The sequence below is a fragment of the Mandrillus leucophaeus genome, unplaced genomic scaffold (genome assembly GCF_000951045.1).
Source record: "Mandrillus leucophaeus isolate KB7577 unplaced genomic scaffold, Mleu.le_1.0 Scaffold794, whole genome shotgun sequence".
Taxonomy (NCBI): domain Eukaryota; kingdom Metazoa; phylum Chordata; class Mammalia; order Primates; family Cercopithecidae; genus Mandrillus; species Mandrillus leucophaeus.
Window position 1 is genome coordinate 1 of NW_012108630.1, and position 21,844 is coordinate 21,844.

Sequence of the window (21,844 nt, forward strand, 5' to 3'; positions counted from 1 at the left end):
GGGCCTTTATGTGTGTGAGAGAATGTGTTGATTTGTTGATAAAATTTTGTCTAATACATAAACACCGTTTTAAAATCCAGGAAAGACCTATAGAATTATTAATCCAAAGTAAGATATTTAAAAATACACGTTAATATTTTTATTTTTTGTCTGTTTGAACCTTTTTTCTCTAGATTACTTGATTGGAGATGTATACGTTGAAAGAATTATTGTTAAACTTCATGAAACTTTGTTCAAAACAAAGGAATCATCAGAAGCTGAAAATAGTGACTCATCAGTGTCTTTTATCTGTGATGTGGCCTATAACTATTTCAGCTCAGCGAAAGGATGCTTGCTAATGCCATCATCTGAAGATTTATTATTAACTCTCTTTCAGTTATGTGCCCAGAGCAAAGAAAAAACACATTTGCCAGGTAATAGCCTACTGCTCAAATGTTTTGTTGGGAATCTCCGGCTCTGACCTTCATAGTGAGTGTAAGTGCCCAGGCTTTATTAATTGAATCATAATGTGTTTGAAAGTTTAAAGCATTTTGAGTAAAGGGCTACAGTCTTAAACACTTTCAGCTTTAGAAACCAAGTTAAAGATGTGTGTAGATGTTATTTCTAAAGATCTCACTTGATATTCAAAGAAATTTGGAATGAGCCATAATTGATTAGGTAGAATCTTAGTCCATTCAGCAGTTCTGGCATGTTCCTTAATTTCTTGATGCCTTAGTTTCCTCATTTGTAAAAGGGGGATAATAATATCCCTTTATTATAGTAAAAACATTCAATCTTTGGTGTATATCAAAATAGAATTGAGATTATCTTTTTAAGGACTATATTCTTGCCTTATATGCTAATTCAGACTTATTTGTGAAAGGAACATACAAAAATACTATCTATAGAGAGCTCTCCTCCAACCCTTCGTTGTTTCTTTTTTTTCTTTCCTTCTTCCTTCCTCTTTCTCTCTTTTTTTCTGCCCATCATTGTCTACCAACCCTGTCTTAAATACTAACTTCTGTATTTGGAAAAGGTGTAATAATTTTTTTTTAATGTCTCCAAAAGGACAATTCTTGTAAATAAGTTCAAGCATAAAAAATGTAACTTTAAATATCTTACCATTTTACATTTATATGATACGAGCTAGCTTGTGTGATTGCATGTTTATGACACAGTTGCTTTGTTTGGCAATTGAATTTTGAATGGCAATTGAACTTAAAATTTTTCTTTTTTAAATGGTATTTTAAAAAATCTCAGATCTGTAGAGTTGTTTCAAACATTTCGTGCTGATTAGAGTTAATTCAGTGAGATTACAAATTCCTGTTGACATCTTGATTTTAGATTTTCTTATCTGTAAACTGAAAAATACTTGGCTCTCCGGTGTAAATTTATTGGTTCATCAAACTGACAGTTCATATAAAGAGAGTACCTTCCTGCATTTGTCTGCTGTGTGGCTGAAGAACCAAGTTCAGGCTTCATCTTTGGATATCAACAGGTAACCTTTTTTGAGCTTGGTTTCAGTGTCTTTTTTATACTTTGTCAGTGTCCTTAAATAAGATTCCATGATCAGTGTGAATGCCTATGAAAAATTACTTGTAGGGCTTGCACCTATAATCCCAGCTACTCAGTAGGCTGAGGTGGGAGGATCAGTTGAGGCCTCTGGGAGTTCGAGACCAGCCTGAGCAACATAGTGAGATGCCATCTCTTAAAAAAAAGAAAAATGAAAAATGACTTGTTAGGTAACAAATCTATGGGACTCTAAGAAAAGATCCAAACAAATTTTTCCAAAACCATTTTGTTTCAATAATCATCCATTTAAACTGCCAATTAATTGAAGGATAATTTACTATAACATACCTGCTGGACTCATAACTTATAGACAGTAAAGTGATGGTAATACTATCCTTTGTCATAGGCCGGTGTGCACTGTAGCCTCTCATGGTCACCACATGTACTGATTGTCCTTGGTTATTTATTTTTGGGGGACAGGTAGGCACTGTTTTAAGGTGTTGAATTGCAAGTATATTTTACATTTCATACCTACATCCATATAATAAAGGAGAAGAGAGAATGCATTTAGAAGATATTGGGGTTAGGTTAAATAATGCTGAATTTCATAAGGTAGCTATATTTCTGAAATACCTGGTCTGAAATAGGTCAGGTCCTCTTCATTCTGAGATAGATAGGAAGCAACACTAGATTTCAGATGATAAATATTGGATTACCTACCCAGTTTGACTGTGCTATGTTGGTGTGTTGTCGGTGGGGGAGCATCACTTACCTCTTTTTTATTTTCATCATTTCTTTTTGTTCAGGTAAGCTATTATAGGGTATTTAATATGTACTGGGGTATTCAAACTAGTCATAGCATAACTACAACAGTTAAGTTTTTTGCATTATTTTTAGTCTCCAAGTCCTCTTGTCTGCTGTTGATGATTTGCTAAATACACTTCTAGAGAGTGAAGATTCTTATCTTATGAGAGTTTATATTGGAAGTGTAATGCCGAATGACAGTGAATGGGAAAAGATGAGACAGTCTCTTCCTATGCAGGTATTTTTGAAATTGAAGAGTATGTATCTCATTCTGAGGTTTGGATTTCATGCAAGCTTGAATATTTTTTATTTTGGGGAAGAAAAACATAAATAAAATGAATATTTTGCTTTGCTTTGATGTCTTTGTACACTCATATACTGGATGTTTGCTTTTTGCAAGACACTATTTGACAGTGGCAGTGGCCATGGTACAAAGACTTAAGACCTAGTTCTGTACTTAAGGAGTCTTAAAGAAATACACGTTGATAATTTCCTGTAATAGAAAACAAACTTCTAGGTTTCCGTGGTTTTGGTAATAAATATTCTCACAACTTCATTTTTGTTCAGTCTTAATTGCTTAGGTAATAAATAATTTTGTATATAATGTACTCTTTTCACAGTGGTTACATAGACCTCTTTTAGAGGGAAGATTGAGTTTGAATTATGAATGTTTCAAAACAGATTTTAAGGAACAGGACATAAAGACACTTCCCAGCCATTTGTGTACTTCAGCATTATTGAGCAAAATGGTCTTAATTGCACTGAGAAAGGAAATAGTCTTAGAAAATAATGAGCTTGAGAAAATAAGTAAGTATATATGAGCATTTACATATAACATAATGCATGAATAATCTTGAAATAATCTTGATTATACTGCAATTTAAATCTTTAATTTAAAGAATCTTCAGCTTCCTTTTTCCTATTTTAATGATGAGAACCTTGAAATTACTTGAGTGATGAATATTAAATTGCAAATTAGATACAAATATATTGGAACCTTGCTATAATCTTGTTAACTGTGGATCATAATTTGGTGTTAGCTACTCACACTGTCATGACATCAATATAAAAAGATCCTGTGACACATACCCTAAAGAAAATGGGTGAGGCTTTGGTGTTTTATCAAGGATTCAGAATTTTCTGTTGATTAAAAAAAATTGATACCTGATAATTGTACATATTTATGGGTTACATGTGATATTTTGATATATACATAGAATGTGTAGTGATCAAATCAGGCTAAGTAGGATATTCATCACCTCAAACATTTATCATTTCTTTGTTTTGAGAACATTTCAAATCTTCTAGTTATTTTTAAATATAAATCATTGTTAACTGTGGTCATCCTACTGTATTATTGAATACTAGGTCTTTTATCTTCTCTCTAACTGTATTTTGGTACCCATTCACCCACTTCTCTTCATCCCCTGCTCTCCTTGACCCTTCTCAGGGTAACCATCAGTCTATTTTACTACTCTTATCTTCATGAGATGCACTTTTTTAGCTCCCATAAACAAATAAGAACATGCGATGTGTGTCTTTCCATGCGTGGTTTATTTCATTTAGCATGATGATGTCCAGTTTCATCCGTGTTGCTGCAAATGACAGGATTTCATTCTTTTTTTCTGAGACAGAGTCTTGCTCTGTTGCCCAGGCTGGAGTGCAGTGGCGTGATCTCGGCTCGCCACAACCTCCGCCTCCCAGGTTCAAGTGATTCTCCTGCCTCAGCTTCCCAAGTAGATGGGACTACAGGTGCACGCCACCATGCCTGGCTAGTTTTTGTATCTTTAGTAGAGACAGGGTTTCACTATGTTGGCCAGGCTGGTCTTGAACTCCTGACCTCGTGATCTGCCTGTCTCAGCCTCCCAAAGTGCTGGGATTATAGAAGTGAGCCACCGTGCCCGGCCTCATTCTTTTTTTAATGTCTGAAGAGTATTCCATTGTGTATATGTACCACATTTTATGTATCCATTCATTCACTGATGGACACTTAGGTTGATTTCATCTCTCTCAGCTATTGTGAATAGTGCTGCAGTAAATATGGGGTGCAGATATACCAGTTTTCTAAATACTCAGTGGGATTGCTAGATTGTATGATAGTTCTATTTTTAGTTTTTTGAGCCACTTCCATATCGTTTTCAAAAATGGCTGTACTAATTTGCATTCCTACCTTAGCTTCCCAAATAGCTGGGACCACAGGCACGAGCCACCATGTCCAGCTATTTTTTTTTTTTTTTTTTTTTTTTTTAGAGATGGGGTGTTACTATGTTCCCAGACTAGTCTTTATCCTGGGCTTAAGCAATCCTCTTGCCTCAACCTCCCACAGTGCTGCGATTACAGGCAGTGCCACCATGCCCAGCTTATTTCTTACCTTTTTGACAATAGCCATTCTAACTGGGGTTTTGATTAGCATTTCCCTGACGATTACTAATATTGAGCATGGGATTTTTTTTTTCCTTTCTTGCTGTTGAGTTGTTTAAATTCCTTATATATTCTGTATGTTAGCCCCTTGTTAGATGAATAGTTTGCAAATATTTTCTCCCATTCTACAGATTGTCTCTTCACTTTGTTGATTGTTTCTTTTGCTGTGCAGAAAGCTTTTAGTTTAATATAGTCCTGTTTGCCAATTTTTGTTGTCATAGCCATAAAAATATTTGCCTAGACCAATGTCCTGTAGCGTTCCTTGATGCTTTCTAGTTGTTTTGTATAGTTTCAGTTCTTATGTTTAAGTCTTTAATCCATTTTGAGTTGTTCTTTTTAGATGGTGAGAGATAGAGGTCTATTTTCACTTTTCTACATATGAATATTCAGTTTTCCTAGCATGATTTCTTGAAGAGGATGTCCTTTCCCCAATAAGACTTTGTCAGTTGGCTGCAAATATGTCGATTTATTTCTGGGTTCTCTAGTTCTGTTCCATTGGTCTGTGTGTGTCTGTTTTTATACAGATACCATACTGTTTTGATTCCAGTGGTTTTTGAATACCTTTATGTTTCATCAGGCTCTAATTTTTTTTTCTGGCAAGTGGATGTTCAAATGTTGAACCCTAAGAGGACTTAGGGCCTCAGCAAATTTTCCTGTTTCAATAAATGGTTTAGAATTATAGGTGGTGGTGTGACTTTTACCAGATGGTATTGAAGGTAGAGGATTTGCAGAAACCCTGTATCAGTCTTGTTTGTAAGCCCTCAGCTGTAACACAGTTACTAGAAGGGGGAATATATGCTCTGTGGAAGAAAGTTGAAACACCTCTTTTGGGCAGCCAGCTTCACATTCAGTTAAGAGAAAGGAAATAAGCCTGTAGTTTACATTGCTCACAGAGTAAATCTGGGCAAACCCAAAACTAGTAAGTAGAGTAATAATTTTTTGTGTTACTAATTACAAACGCAATATTATTTCTTTAATTTTATCGAGCTCATTGGTCAGATATTATTGTTGTTTGTGTTACCATGACTTGATTAGAGTTGCTTAGCTGTTAAGTGTAGGATTAGATTTTGAACCAGGTCGCAACGCTTCTCACTCCAAAATCTATACATGGCTTTATAAAAGGGAGTTGTGACTGTGTATTAGAAACCTATGATATGCCAGGCTTCATGATAGATACTTGTCCATTTAATTCTCACTGCAGTCCTGTGAGTTAGTTTGTAATATCCTAATTGATAACTATTTATATAGCTTGAGAGAGAGAGATGCAGATTTGAATCCACCCCAATCTGTAGCTGAGGCCCCATGTCCTTTTACTGTATCATACTGTCTCCCATCTCTCCCATTTGCCATGGACTTCTCACGTCAGGTCTTAGGTCCCTTAGTTGTTTTTCCTGTCTGGAACTTTTTACCAATTGTGCCAAAATGGTAGGAAGATTCTTTCAGTATCTCTAGTAACTTAGGTTCTTGTCACATTCTTAACTAATTAGAAAAAGGACCAAGTAAAATTTGGGAAAAGGGTGATATTTTGTATCAGACAAATATTCTCAGTTTTCATTATCCTCGAACATGTCAAAGCAGATATGAAAATCAGTTCATAGGTGTTTTGAGATGAGTGGGCACAACAGTGGTAGAAAACAAGGCGGAGAAGTGAAAATAATTGAAGGGTTTGTTCACAAATTACTTTTGATAATTTGGTGCCGTCTCTTCTCTTAGTTGCGGAACTGCTTTATTCACTGCAGTGGTGTGAAGAATTAGATAACCCACCTATTTTTCTAACTGGATTTTGTGAAATGCTTCAAAAAATGAATATTACGTATGATCACTTACGTGTACTTGGTAATACTTCTGGCCTTTTGCAGCAGTTATTTAACAGGTAAGAATCTCTTTCAATTTCTGTTTTTAAAATGACTATGCTACTTCTTTATGGCTTTGCCTTCTCTAAGAGGTAACCCTACTTCATGCTAATGTTTCAGTCAGAGGATTGATCTAAATAATTCCTATTCTTAATGATAAATAGTGTATGAATTCTAAATACTTGATTTAACCTTCTCAGGGGAAGATATTTGTATTCTACATGTCTTATTAAATCCATAAATACATTCAGGGATCAGATGACAAAAAAGAAGTAGAAGCTTGTAGAAGTTGTTTTGATTTATCTGTGACTCATCCTCCCAGTTCTCTCAGATTCATCCTTTATCTTACGTGTTGTTATAGGTGTGTCTGAATGTTATGACCACAAAGCCCTCTCCCCTAGATTAGGAAGGCAGGTATGAAAACAGTCCTTGTAGAGGTTATAGTAGTAAGATGTTTAGCTTTTTAAAATTACCGTGTTGAACTGCTTTAAGAGTTTTATCACTTGCCGATAGTATTTTGAGCATGCTTTGCTGTGTCAGAGGACCCAGGCTTCCTTTCCAATCCCATTCTACTTAGTTGACACTCACAACTTCCCTCAGAACCAAAGAACCTCTTTGATTGTTCAACTTAAGCCAGCCTAGGTGTCCTCTGGGAGATGTCTTTTTCCCAGCTACAGCCTCTGGTTTTCAAGCCTGATCTCTAAGATCATCTCCCTTATTGGGACTGAAGAGACTGTGGAGTTTCCTAGGGATGAGAGCTCAATACCAACCGTGAAAGAGTGTTGAAAGCCTAAACTCCCAGTTCTTTGGATAATTACTGGCAGTTGCTTGGGTACAAAGTCTTAGGTGAATTGATGCCATCACAAGGTGCCTTATTTAATTCTGTAAAAGGAATCCAGCTAGCCAGTGTTTAAACATTTTATTCAGTACACTTTCAAAATGGAATATAATTTTTTTCTTTCCTTTTTTAGGTCCAGAGAACATGGCACACTGTGGTCTCTTATTATTGCTAAGTTGATCCTTTCCCGAAGCATTTCATCTGATGAAGTAAAACCACATTATAAGAGAAAAGAAAGGTATTCTTATTTAAAATGTTTTTACTTTGTAATTTACTGTAAATGGTCACTTTGGCAGCCCCTAATTAATGAATAATCTCTAGTGAATCAAGAAAACAGGTTTAGGAAATGAGGAAATTAAAGACCTCAAGGCAAATTAAATTGTTTTAGGTTAGGGACATACCTTTTTATTTATTTATTTATTTATTTTATTTTGAGACAGGGTCTCACTCTGTTGCCCAGGCTGGAGTTCAGTGGTGCGAACATGGCTCACTGTTCAACCTCCCGTGGTCAAGTGCTCCTCCCACCACACCCTCCTGAGTAACTGGGACCACAGGTGTGCACCAGCACACATGGCTAATTTTGTAATTTTGTAGGAATGGGGTCTCTCGCCATGTTGCCCAGGCTGGTCTCGAACTCCCGGGCTTAAGCAGTCCTGCTGCCTCAGCCTCCCAAAGGTCTGGAATTACAGGTGTGAGCCACCATGTCTGGCCCATACCTTTTTTTTTTAAAGTAAGTAGTTTTAACTCCATAGCCTTTTGTTGTAGAATTTTATACGGTACTTTTTTTTTTTTTTAAGCCAACAGCATTTCATGAACTTGTTTTCTTTTCCCCAGAAATCTTTCTGATAGAAATATTTTCTTTTGCCCTTTCCTAATACTCTTTTTCCATCACTTTATTTGCTATATGGAAATGACAGGGAAAGTTACTCTTCTCTTAAATAACATCATCCTATTGAAGTATGTTCTAGAAAAGTAACAAATATGTTCTGTTCTTCAGACAAAGAGGTAGATTGTGGGTTTGGGTGTGCTGGTGAAGCTCAGCATTCAAATTAATACTTAGCTGAGATTTACCAAGAGGCACTCTGAATTTACTGATTTACCAAGAAGAATTCTGAAATGATAGATACGTGTTTGGGCATAGTAGAATTCTAAATTAAATTTTGATCATTTTTTATCTTAAAAGTTTTAAAAAACCTTTTATTTTGAGGTAATGGTGGATTCACATGAATGTGTAAGAAGTAATACAAAGAATAAAAATCATGTATCTACCCAGTGGTACTGTTTTGCATAACTTTAGCATAGTATTATAACCAAGGAAAAGGTGTTGATACAGTCAGTTGACTTAGTTTACATGCACATGTTTGTGTATGTTTGTGTGTGTGAGAGATAGAGTGTGTATGTGTTCTGTGTAGCTCACATCTGTGACCACCACCACAGTCAACTACAGAACACTTTCATTATCAGGATCCCTTAGGTTATCCATATATAGCCTCAGCCACTTCCCTTCCCATTGTCCTGATCCCTCGCAACCACTAATCTGTTCTCTATGTTTGTAATTGTGTCATTTAAGAATATTATATAAATGGAATTGGCCGGGTGCAGAGGCTCATGCCTGTAATCCCAGCACTTTGGAAGGCTGAGGTGAGAGGACAGCTTAAGCCCAGGAGTTCGAGAGCAGCCTGGGTAACATGGCAAAACCCCATCTCTACAAAAAATACAAAAATTAGCTAGGTGTGTTGGTGTGCACCTGTAGTTTCAGCTACTCATCAAGCTGAGGTGGGAGGATCACTTGAGCTCAGGAGGCGGAGGTTGCAGTGAAGGCGGAGGTTGCAGAGAACAGAGATCACGCCACTGCACTCCAGCCTGGGCAACAGAATGAGACCCAGTCTCAAAACAAACAAAACAAGACAAAAAACAATATTATATAAATGGAATCATACTGTATGTAACTTTTTGACATTAGCTTTTGTAGCATAATTAAAATTTTTTTCTGATTATAAAAGTAATACGAAATTAGCTAAAGAACTATTGGAACTAATTACTAAGGAGATGGATGTATACCACACAAAAATGAATAACTTTTTTATTCACCCATAGTAATAAATTTAAAAAATGGTATGGGAAAAAAAGATTCCATTCACAATGACAACAAAAACTATAAATACTTAGAAATAAATTAAAAAAAAAATTACAATTGTAAAACTTGAATAAAGATCTCAAAAGAAGGTGGGAAGATTAATTGTAAAAATGATTGTGTCAACCTATAATTTCAGTGCGATCTCAATCAATTTCAGCAGTTTTTGAAAAACTTAGTAAACTGTTCTGAACATAGTATACATTTGAAGGAAAACGTTATCAAAAATAAGAAATTTTTGAAAAAAGTGAAAGAAACTGCATACCAAATATAAAATATAATATTGAATTATAGTAATTAAGCAGTATGAAATTGAAGAGTAGACAAATCAGTGGATACAGTCCAGAAACCTATTCACACATATATGTGAATTTAGTTTTTAATATAGGTGGCATTTCAAATCAGTGTGGTGAATAAATAATAATGATATGAAAATTGGTCATGTGTTTGGAAGAAAAATACTGAGACCTTCTCCTTTACATTATATGTAAATATATATATATGTATATATGTATTTGATTTTGCAAAAATGAAAACTTCTTGCAACCTAAGTGCCCATCAGTGGATAAATGGATAGATAAAAGTGTGATATAACCATATAATGGAATATTATTCAGCCTTAAAAGGGAAAGAAATTCTGACATGCTACAGTCTGTATGAACCTTGAGGACATTATGCTGAGTGAAATAAGCCAGTTACAAAAAGACGGATACTCTATGATTCCTTTTATAGAGTAGTCAGATTCATAGGGATAGAAAGTAGAAGGTGGTTGCCTGGGGCTGACGGTGAGAGAGGAATGCAGCATTCATGTTTAGTGGGTAGAGTTTCAGTTTTGCAGAATGAAGAGGTCTGGAGATTAGTTGCACAATAGTGTGAATGGACTTAACACTGCAGAACTCTACACTTAAAAATGGCTAATACATTAATTACATGTGTATTTTATGACAGTTAAAATTTTGTATATAGTATTTATGAAAGATGAAAACTGTGACAAAAATATAAAGATTACCGGGACAAATGACAATGGGAGAGGACATTTGCAAATCAACAAAAAATATCTGTAATATGTAGATAGTTTATATAAATCAGTAAAACCCTCCAAATTGAAAAATTTATCAAAGACTTAAAGAGGCAACTCATAGGTGAAATGGTCAAAGGTAGGTCAATACTGAAATGTGAAATATGAAAGGATTTGCCTTACTAATAATGATAGAAGTACAAATTAAAAGCAATGGTTTTATCCACTATATTGCCAAGAATCAAAAAGATTCATTAAGTGTGCAGCTAAACAGTCCCACCTGTGCATTTTCGGTGACAGTGTAAATTGATTATGAGTTTTCAGAAGCAATTTGAAATTGCCAACATATAATACATTCAAACCTTTGAGCTTTCAATTCCACTTCTAGGAATTTAGCCCGAAGAGGTATTTATACATTCGCAGAATAGTATCTTCTTAAGGATATTTATTGCAGCATTATGTGTGAGGGCAAAAATTTGGGGGGGAAAGAAACCTAATGTTCACGGATAGGGAAATAGTTATGACACATCCATAGTACAGAGTGTTAGGTAGATTTTATTTTTGTTATATAGCTTTAAAACAGAATAATTTATACATTCTGACAGAAAGTATATATAAGTGGTAAATGATAGAACAATATGTTTTGTGTCATCCCTTTTATATGAATAAAACCCAACTATATATATGCACAAATATGAGTATCAGTTCGAAGAAAGGACACACAGGCCTGTAATCCCAGCACTTTGTGGGGCCGAGGCGGGTGGATCACCTGAGGTAAGGAGTTCGCGACCAGCCTGACTAACATGGTGAAACCTTGTCTCTACTAAATACAAAAAAAATTAGCCAGACGTGGTGGTGCATGCCTGTAATCCGAGCTACTTGGGAGGCTGAGACAGGAGAATCACTTGTACCTGGGAGGCGGAGGTTGCATTGAGCTGAGATCATGCATTGTACCCCATCCTGGGCAACAAGAGTGAAACTCCGTCTCAAAAAAAAAAAGAGAAAGGACACACAACTGGTACTATTTATTTAAGTTGAATCAATTGACTCTTTTTTTTTTCTTTTTTTTGAGATGGAGTCTTGCACCGTCGCCAGGGCTGGAGTGCAGTGGCGCGATCTCAGCTCACTGCAACCTCCGCCTCCCAGGTGCAAGCGATTCTCCTGCCTCAGCCTCCTGAGTAGCTGGGATTATAGGCGCCTGCCACCACACTCAGCTAATTTTTTGTATATTTAGTAGAGATGGGGTTTCACTACGTTCGCCAGACTGGTCTCAAATGCCTGACTTCATGATCTACCCTCCTCAGCCTCCCGAAGTGTTGGGATTATAGGCGTGAGCCACTGTGCCTGGCAGTTGACTCTTTTTTTTAAAAAGAGAACATAATGTCATGTGGCTAGTGTATTTTTTAAAAATCATACATGGGGATATGTTATATATGCTCATTTAAAAAATTTATGCAGAAAAAAGGAGCAAACAAAAAAATTTCAAGTCAGCACTTGTTAAAACCTATCATAGTTTCTTTTTATGTAATTATATGTGATAGAATTATTCATCTTTTTCAATAGTCCCAAATAAAAGGAATATATGAAATAACTGTATGTTTGGAAGAAATCTAACTTGTGATTTTTCTTTTCTTTAAACAGTTTTTTCCCACTAACTGAAGGCAATTTGCATACCATTCAAAGTCTATGTCCATTTTTGTCAAAAGAAGAAAAGAAAGAATTTAGTGCTCAATGTATACCTGCTCTTTTGGGCTGGACTAAGAAAGATCTTTGGAGTACTAATGGTTAGTTGCTTGAAAATAAATATTTCATTAATTTAATTATTGCTTGAGATGAAGAACTGTTTCTAATATATAAGACCATATCTATTAGAGGTAAATTGAATTACAGCTGATTTGTTCTGAGATTATATGGATGAGTGTCATTAGACAATGGCTGTTACCATTTTACAGTACAAAAATGCTGGGCCTTGAGGGAAGACTTACACCCAGAAATACCTTCTAACCATTTCTTTTCTATGTACAGCTTTTTAAAGCTGTGCCTCATTTCTCCCTAGCCAACCAATGACTGAACATATAAAGGCAAAAATAGCTTCTGTTGTATTTAAAACACTGCACTTTTCATTTGTTTATAAATTTTTTTTTTTTTTCTGAGACAGGGTCTCACTCGGTTGCCCAGGCTGGAGTGCAGTGGCACGATCTCGGCTCACTGCAAGCTCCGCCTCCCAGGTTCACGCTGTTCTCCTGCCTCAGCCTCCTGAGTAGCTGGGACTACAGGCGCCTGCCACCACGCCTGGCTAATTTTTTGTATTTTTTTGGTAGAGACGTGGTTTCATCATGTTGGCCAGGATGGTCTTGATCTCCTGACCTCATGATCCGCCTGCCTTGGCCTCCCAAAGTGCTGGGATTACAGGCGTGAGCCACTGCACCCGGCCTGTTTATTAAGTTAATCAACACTTATGAGCACCCACTACATGGTAGTTCCTGTTGTAGAGAAGATAAACGTGAAGTTGTATCATGTGATAACTGATGTAGCAAAAAGATGTATTATGTATACAAGTGGCAGAAAGGAAGGAGTTTCCACTCTGCTTTGAGGGTGGTAGTGGCGATTTCATAAAGAGAAATATTTCTACTGGGTGTTGAAGGATAAATCGTTTTCCATATGGACATAGTTGGGGAAGGGCATTCCAGGTACACAAACATACAAGAGTACAGATTGTTCGTTTTGGCTGGTATATAAGATAGAAGGTTGGGGACAGAGGGTGTTAAGATACATCAGTGGATGGATTTTGAGGAATGGTAGAGATTCTAAAGAGAGGGTCCACATCAGAGTTTGCCACATATACTAGCTGCTATTGAGTGAATGAATGTGTAAATTATGAAACACTATGTTCTCTTTTCCATTTGCTGTTTCCAGCTACTCTGTAGCTGTAGGTTTTTTTTTTTATTTGAATGATGAGTTTGCTGAATATGTCCTGCACTTAAGAAACCAAAACAAAAGCAGCATAAGTCCGTTTAAATTACAGTATCATTCCCTTACTTTCCCCTCCCCCAAACTCTCTATTGTGTGCTAGGTATGGAGACAGAGTCTCTGTCCTTTGGAGCTTATAAGCTCATTTTTGGACTCTTACATAAAAGCCATTTGTAGAGTTCTTAACCTGAGCACTTCTCAAGAAAGTCTTTTACTTCTCAAAGTGGACTTTTTAAATATAGCCGTATAGTTCTTAAAAATTTTTAATTTTCATTTTGAATTTTACTTCAGGAGGTTTTGGACATCTTGCCATTTTCAATTCTTGTTTGCAAACCAAAAGTATAGATGATGGGGAGCTATTACATGGAATATTGAAAATCATAATATCCTGGAAGAAAGAGCATGAAGATATTTTTCTTTTCAGTTGGTAGGTGATGCTTTATACTATGTTTTTCCTTCAGCATACAATTCAGACAAAGATGACGTATCTGTGTCACAATTTTGTAGAGTAATTATGGTAGACATTTAAGTCAGTTATTTATGAGTATATAAGATTTAAATAACATTTTCTAATTGAATGTCAATATAATTATTATTTTGTTGTCATTTGTTTTTATCTTCATCACAGTAATCTATCAGAAGCAAGTCCAGAGGTACTGGGTGTAAATATAGAAATAATCCGGTTTCTTTCCCTATTTCTGAAATATTGCTCATCCCCTTTGGCAGAGAGTGAGTGGGACTTCATCATGTGCTCCATGTTGGCTTGGTTGGAGGTAAATTAATGTGATATGTCATCACCTCTTGTGGGTCTTTGTACGTACTTTTGCATCAGAACTATCTACCAATCTCATTCTTTAAGTGATGATTGTAATTGGTTCCTTTGCGTAATTTAAAACCCTTTATAGATGTTCTTCTTACCAGCTACAATTTGACAGAATAGTAAGATGATAGATTTTTAATGACTACCAGCATCATTCAGTGACCAAATCTCCTGTTATTAAAATGCTTTCTCCATTAGCTTATTATAATATTTGCAGCACAGCCCTTTTAGGTTTTATCTGTTAATGACAATTATTTTGGTCTTTTTTGGTTATAATTAGATTGTTTCTAAAACGTGCTGTATAAATATTGTGAGAGTAATGCATTAAATAGCAAATTCAGAGGGAATTAGTGTAATTTTATGACCCAGAGCAACCAGAAGTATATTACTTGTGGGCTCCAAGGCAGCAAGTCGGTCAGGGTCGAATTGGTCTCAATCTCTGCTTTGCCTGCTCTTAGCTATGTGACTTCGAGTTTTAAACTTAAACTCAGCTTTCTTTCTTTCTTTTTCTTTCTTTTTTTTTTTTTTTTTTAATTTGAGAGGAGTCTCGCTCTGTTGCTTAGGCTGGAGTGTGGTGGCGCAATCTTGGCTCACTGCAACCTCCGTCTTCTGGGGTCAAGCAATTCTTGCGCCTCAGCCTCCCAAATAGCAGGATTACAGACACCCACCAGCATGCCTGACTAATTTTTATATTTTTAGTAGAGATGCAGTTTCACCATTTTGACCAGGCTGGTCTCAAACTCCTGCCCTCATGTGACCCACCCGCCTCAGCCTCTGAGCCACTGTGCCTGGCCGATTTTCTTATTTTAAAATAATAACTTACAACTTGTAGGGCTACTGAGAAGATTAGAAATGTGTATTTTATGTATCTGACTTAGTGTTTTCTTCCATAGTTTAGAAATTTAAAAGGGCATTTGAGAATAAATTATTTGTTAATGATTCTAATTCATGGTATTTAATTTTGAAGAAAAAAGTTATTTTGATATAAAATTGTTTTATTTCTCCTGAGACTACATACTTCAACTGCTTTTCATTTTAAAATTCAAAGAAATGAAAGAAAGGCTTTTCTTTATATTGGCTTTATTTGTAGTGTTCTGGTAGAAGTCTGTTTACCTATTTCATTTTTATTGTTTTTTTCAGACAACAAGTGAGAATCAGGCATTGTATTCTATTCCACTTGTGCAACTGTTTGCCTGTGTCAGCTGTGATTTGGCCTGTGACCTCAGTGCTTTTTTTGATTCCACAACTCTGGATACCGTTGGCAATCTTCCTGTAAATCTAATCAGTGAATGGAAAGAATTTTTTTCCCAAGGCATCCACAGTTTGCTTTTACCTATTTTGGTGACTGTTACAGGCAAGTGAAAAAGGGAATAATAATGAGATTGATTCATTGGAAATGACTTACTGAAAAATTCAAAACCAAAAATTTTGATGTTTAAATCAAATAATACTAAATAGTAAAAGAAAAAGCCAGAAAAGAAAGCTTGGCTTCTCAGAAGCATCATATATGCTTCTACTTTACAGACAAAAATTGAAAAATGGCAAGGTATCCAATGACTGTTGCAAATTAAAATAATAGTAATTCAGATAACATGAATGGATCACGTGAATAGAACCTGTTGAACATTTGCTTTCTTTTTAGATGAGGATCAGATAAAAGTCATGAAAACAGTTGAGATTAACTGGAATATATATTCAGGTCATGTTTCTAGTTAAGAGTGCTTTATTGTTGATGTCTAGTTTTTATTTCATTTTCTTAAATGATACTTGATTGTGAATCAGTTAAGCTATACTAACTTTCTTCTGGGACGGGCATGTTTCTTTCCTTTTTGTCATTAGGAGAAAACAAAGATGTGTCTGAAACATCCTTTCAGAATGCAATGCTGAAACCCATGTGTGAAACATTAACATATATCTCAAAGGAACAGCTATTGAGTCACAAACTTCCTGCAAGATTAGTTGCTGACCAAAAAACAAACTTACCAGAATATCTCCAGACTTTGTTAAATACATTGGCCCCATTACTTCTCTTCAGAGCTAGGCCTGTGCAAATTGCTGTTTATCATATGCTATACAAGTAAGAATTCATCCAATTGAATCAATGTTACAATGATCTAAAAAAATAGAATATATGCTTAGTTTTTACTTTTAATCATTTAAAAAAGTAAAAGTTTTAAAAGGAGATCTGACTGCTTCACTTATAGGGACACTAAGTTGCCTGATCTTTTAGGTTATTGTTTTCTATACACAATTTATATTTCAATAGTCCTGGCTATAGTAGTTATTTTAGAGAAAACTCATTAAAACATTTACTTATTATAAAATAAGTATTGGTCTTTCTGCTCTTGAGCATGACTTAATAAACAGTTTAATATCACATATTTTAAAATAATGTTCTAATTTCTAGATTGATGCCTGAATTACCGCAATATGATCAGGATAATCTAAAGACATATGGAGATGAAGAAGAAGAGCCAGCCCTGTAAGGTTTTTTTAAATAATTTGTTTTATTAAATTCTTATAATCCATCTCACTCTTAATGTCTTTAGAGGACTGGAGCAGCACAGAAGCTATAAATTAGAGTTATATTCATTCTACTATAAATTAGAGTTATATTCATATCTGTAAGATATAAATGAAATCTAGATTTCACCCAAAAGATTGTTTCTCTCTCTTAATTGTTCTTAAATTATATTTTCCGTTTGCTACTGTTCAGTAAAACTATCTTTGGCCATATGGTGGCTGTGGAAAGAGTGTATCAGTTCAAATATCTATTGAGCATCCACTTTGTGCAGAGTATTAATTAAATGCTGAAGGGAGTATGCAGTGTTTAGTGAGCACTTTCTTTTTCTTAAGGAATTTATCTGATACAGATGATACTGTAGCCTTATAGAAAATATAGTATATGATAAGTGCTAAGAAGGAGGATAGATAACATTTTTTTAAATATCATTTAGGCCTATAGAAGATAGCATGTGATGAGGGCACAATTAATGTACATCAGGAAGGGAAGACTTTCTTGAGGAAGAGGCATTTAAACTGGTCCTTTAAGGTTAGGTAGCATTTCTGCAGGACAGGAAAGACAATATACATTAAGAGAACATCATGTACAAAGGCACTGAGTCATGAATGTGAGGATGTGCTTGGGCAATATTGAGTAGTTCCCACTTAATGTGTACTTTTATTGACAGTGTCTTTCTTTCCTGGAATTTAAGTTCTGTGAGAGCAGGAATTTCTGTCTCTCATTTCTGAGAGAGAAATAGGCTAGATTGCTATAGGCCAGAATGCTTCCTGGCCTATAGGAGACATCATGAGTAGTATGTTGAATGAAAGAATAAATGAACCAGTGTGTATAGAGTAGGCAGGGTATAGTGGAAGATAAAGCCGAAAGGGTAGTTAAGGAGGCCCGATAATGAATGGCCTTAAAAATGACTTTTGGGGGCGGATTTGGGCATCATTTGGTAGGAGACAGGGCACCATCAGCTGATTCTGACACTAGTGTAATGTGAAACATGAATTGTAAAAAGAAGCAAGCAGAGGTGGAGGTCATTCTAGAAGTTAAATAACAATGCGTGGAGGGCAATGTGAAAAGTGGAGAGATTTTCGAGCTGGTGTTTTATAAGATCTAGTGACTATCAATATGGAATATAGAAGGCTGGGTACGTGAGATGGAGGGGTTGAAGGAAAAGACCTAAGAGCAGAAGTTTGGAGAAGGCCTATGCTTGTGGGCTGGGAGAAGGAAACCACAAGGGAAGAACGATCACAGCAGTGAAAGGAGAGAACCAGGCTAGAGTATCATAGAGAAGAGGGTTAAGTATTTTACTTTTTGAGAATCTCCTGGCCGGGCGCGGTGGCTCAACCCTGTAATCCCAGCACTTTGGGAGGCCGAGGCGGGTGGATCACGAGGTCAGGAGATCGAGACCATCCTGGCTAACATGGTGAAACCCCGTCTCTAAAAATACAAAAAACTAGCCGGGCGTGGTGGCGGGCGCCTGTAGTCCCAGCTACTCGGAGGCTGAGGCAGGAGAGTGGCGTAAACTCGGGAGGCGGAGTTTGCAGTGAGCCGAGATCGCGCCACTGCACTCCAGCCTGGGTGACACAGCGAGACTCCGTCTCAAAAAAAAAAAAAAAAAAATAAGTTCACCTGAAAGTATAAATGAGTAGAGTAGTTCAATAAAGAAGAAAATTAACTTACTTTGTTGTGAAGTAATCTGAATGGTACATTTATTTTCCTAAAAAGATACAATCATGATTTTTTAAATAGGCACATAATTATTTTGTTTATCATTCTGATTAATAGTACCATTGTGATATTTCTTAATAGCGCTAATTAGATAATATGCAGTAAAATAGAAACTAGAATGAAGTGACAAAGTTCGAAGTCTTAATCTTCACTTTATCTTTTATAGGATGATAAAAGGCCTGGTAGGATTTAGAATCCCTAACAGTTTCCCCTACTAACTGAAAGACTTTGGACTAATCATTTGGCTTCTCTGGGTGTGTGATTTTTTTTTCACTTATAAAACAGAAAATTGAAATAGATGTTTTCTAAAAATGTCTTTCCTTCAAGTGCTATAATAATGTCTTTTTGATTTTACTGTTATGTGAGATTAGGAGTTAAAATTGGATCAATAGAGGAGAATTTTTAAAACGTTTTTTGGAAAATAGAGAAATTTTTCTAAAATGCTTGAAGTTTACGAGTACTGTCAGTTTGTTAAGGGATGAGTTATAAAGAAAACTTGTGGTGTTTAATCATTGATTCTTAGGTCACCACCAGCCACACTGATGTCTCTTCTTAGCACTCAAGAGGACTTACTAGAAAATGTTTTGGGGTGTGTTCCTGTTGGACAGATAGTTACTATTAAACCACTGAGTGAAGACTTCTGTTATGTTCTGGGATACCTTCTCACTTGGAAATTAATTCTAACTTTCTTCAAAGCCGCGTCATCACAGGTAAATAAATATGTGACAACTTTTGATAATTCTGTCCTAATATGCTTCTGATACTGTTCTAAATACCTTCCTTCCCTTCAGTTTAATAAAAGGGAAATCCTTATGTTTTAATCTCATCCTTTTTTTTTTTGCATTTGAGACAGGGTCTCACTCTGTTGCCCATGCTGGAATGCAGTGGCACGATCTTGGCTCACCGCAGCCTCTGCCTCCTAGGCTCAAGTGATCTTCTCACTAAGTGGCTGGGACTACAAGTGCAAGCCACCATGCCTGGCTAATTTTTATATTTTTTGTAGAGATGGGGTTTCACCATGTTGCCCAGACTGGTCTCATACTCCTGAGCTCAAGTGATCCACCCTCGTTGGCCTCCCAAAATGCTGGGATTACAGGCATGAGCCACGGTGCCCGGCCTAATCTCATTTTATCCAGCTAACTTCAGATAATCTGCTTAATAAGTTTACTCCTGTCCCTTATACCTTACCCCTCCAAGCAAAAGTAATTACTCTGATATGTGGCCAGACCAACTTTTTTTCTAACTGAATGTAGTCACCAGGTTCTTTTATATCAAGAAATAATATTTATATAATTTAATTGTGTACTATCATAGTAATTATTTCAAAAGAATTGAATCTTGTGTTTTTTCTGTTTTTTTGGGGGGGTCAGTTTTTCACTCTGTTATGGAGATTTCACTTAATACATCATTGGCAATTTACCTTACTTGAAAATCACTGTTTGGAGAAAGATCTGTGAAACATTACCTATGTAATAATTCCAACTGTTACCTAAATGGTAAAAATATCTGAAATATTTTGCCCAAATTATTCTAGCAGCCACTAGATGTCTCTGTTGTCTCACGTTTAGGAAGTAAGACCTTGTCCAAGAAGAAACTGGAAAGATCTCTCTAGTTTTTATTTCTTTTAGAAAGATCCCCACTTGAGGATAGTTTGAGCCCGGGAAGCGGAGGTTGCAGTGAAATGAGATCATGCCACTGCACTCAAGCCTGGGCGACAGTGCCAGACCCTGTCTCAGAAAGAACAAGGAAGATCCAAATCTCTGTCAATCTTTGATTGAATTAACCTAGTAAAATATGTGCCTTCTTTGACAGGTCAATACAAAAAGATTTAGTTTATCACTTAGTGTGATTAAGTATTCATGGCATTCATTTCCAATGTGACTTTTTGGAATTTTTAAATTATAATTTATGTTGTTGCTCATAACCTATACCTTGGTACAAAGATATCAATTTTTGCATCTTTGCATTTGTACATCTAAGGAGAAAAATCAAATCACAGAAGTAGCATTGATCTAGTTGTTAAATAGATTAGTTTTCTCTTTAGGCCTGTCACGTATTTTTGTGACTTAAGCTGGTTTTATTTGCTGATGATATATTTCAAGAGCTCCTTATTGGGCTTTTACATCAATTTCTTAAAATATTGTTGATCTCGAAAAAAATAGCAGATTGAGGCTTTTGTGTATAAGAGTTTTGTTCTCATTTTATATTCAGAAATTAGGAAAATGGCCATGGATCACCTTTTTTATTAGGCTGTGATTGGGTTAGGGTGCAAAATTATACAGCAGCATTTGTTATTATTGAGTCTGAAAAACTTGAACTGAGCTGTAGGCAGATAAACCAGAATAACCCACTAAATAATACTAAGTATTAGGTGGGTTATTCTGGTTTATCTGCCTACCCAATAATTAGTTGAATCCTGAAATAAACAATTTTTCTTCAGAAAACTTTAAATGTTCCTAAATCATGGGTTAACTTTTTTCTCAAAAAAACTCCTAGCAAATCAGATTGAACTAGAAAAAGTTGTATATGTACATGTGTATGTTTATTTGTTTTATAAAGCTTTACTGAGATATTGCACATACCATAAAATTTACCCACTTAGCATACACAGTTTGGTGTTTTAAAAAAATTTTTCTGTTTTTTTTTTTTGAGATGGAGTCTCGCTCTTGTCCCCCAGACTGGAGTGCAATGGTGCGATCTTGGCTCACTGCAACCTCCAGCTCCTGGGTTCAAGTGATTATCCTGCCTCAGCCTCCCGAGTAGCTGGGATTACAGGCGCTTACCACCACGCCTGGCTAATTTTTCTATTTTTAGTAGAGACGGGGTTTCACCATGTTGGCCAGGCTGGTCTCAAACTCCTGACCTCAGGTGTTCCGCCTACCTTGGCCTCCCAACGTGCTGGGATTACAGGCATGAGCCACCGCACCTGGCCACACAGTTTAGTGTTTTTAGTATATAGTCATCCCTTGATATCTGCAGGGGATTGTTTCCAGGCTCCCTCCCATGGCCCACAACCCAGTGAATACTCAAGTTCCTTATATAAAATGGCATAGTATTTGCATCTAACCTATGCACGTCCTCCTGTATACTAGTTAAAATCATCTCTAGATTAGTTATCATCGATACAATGTAAATGCTATTGAAATAGTTGCTATACTGTATTTTTAACATTTGTAGTATTTTTATTGTATTGGGTTTTTAAAAATCACTTTTTATGCCCCTCAAATATTTTCTTTTTTTTTTTTTTTTTTT

At 36.0% G+C, this 21,844-nt stretch overlaps 1 protein-coding gene across 1 annotated transcript in view; it reads left to right on the forward strand.

Moving 5' to 3' along the window:
* Positions 1-173: 173 nt before the first annotated feature.
* Positions 174-21,844, forward strand: part of LOC105529935 (E3 ubiquitin-protein ligase listerin) — a gene marked incomplete at its 5' end in the record, with an annotated part of 33,500 nt that continues 11,829 nt past the window's right edge. Inside the window, 13 exons of the mRNA XM_011967217.1 lie at positions 174-413; positions 1,324-1,477; positions 2,389-2,533; positions 2,916-3,102; positions 6,430-6,589; positions 7,541-7,645; positions 12,201-12,343; positions 13,821-13,956; positions 14,158-14,302; positions 15,490-15,703; positions 16,189-16,426; positions 16,757-16,831; positions 19,116-19,302. Coding sequence (XP_011822607.1) covers positions 174-413; positions 1,324-1,477; positions 2,389-2,533; positions 2,916-3,102; positions 6,430-6,589; positions 7,541-7,645; positions 12,201-12,343; positions 13,821-13,956; positions 14,158-14,302; positions 15,490-15,703; positions 16,189-16,426; positions 16,757-16,831; positions 19,116-19,302 — 2,129 coding nt within the window. The remainder of the gene's footprint in view (positions 414-1,323; positions 1,478-2,388; positions 2,534-2,915; positions 3,103-6,429; positions 6,590-7,540; positions 7,646-12,200; positions 12,344-13,820; positions 13,957-14,157; positions 14,303-15,489; positions 15,704-16,188; positions 16,427-16,756; positions 16,832-19,115; positions 19,303-21,844) is intronic.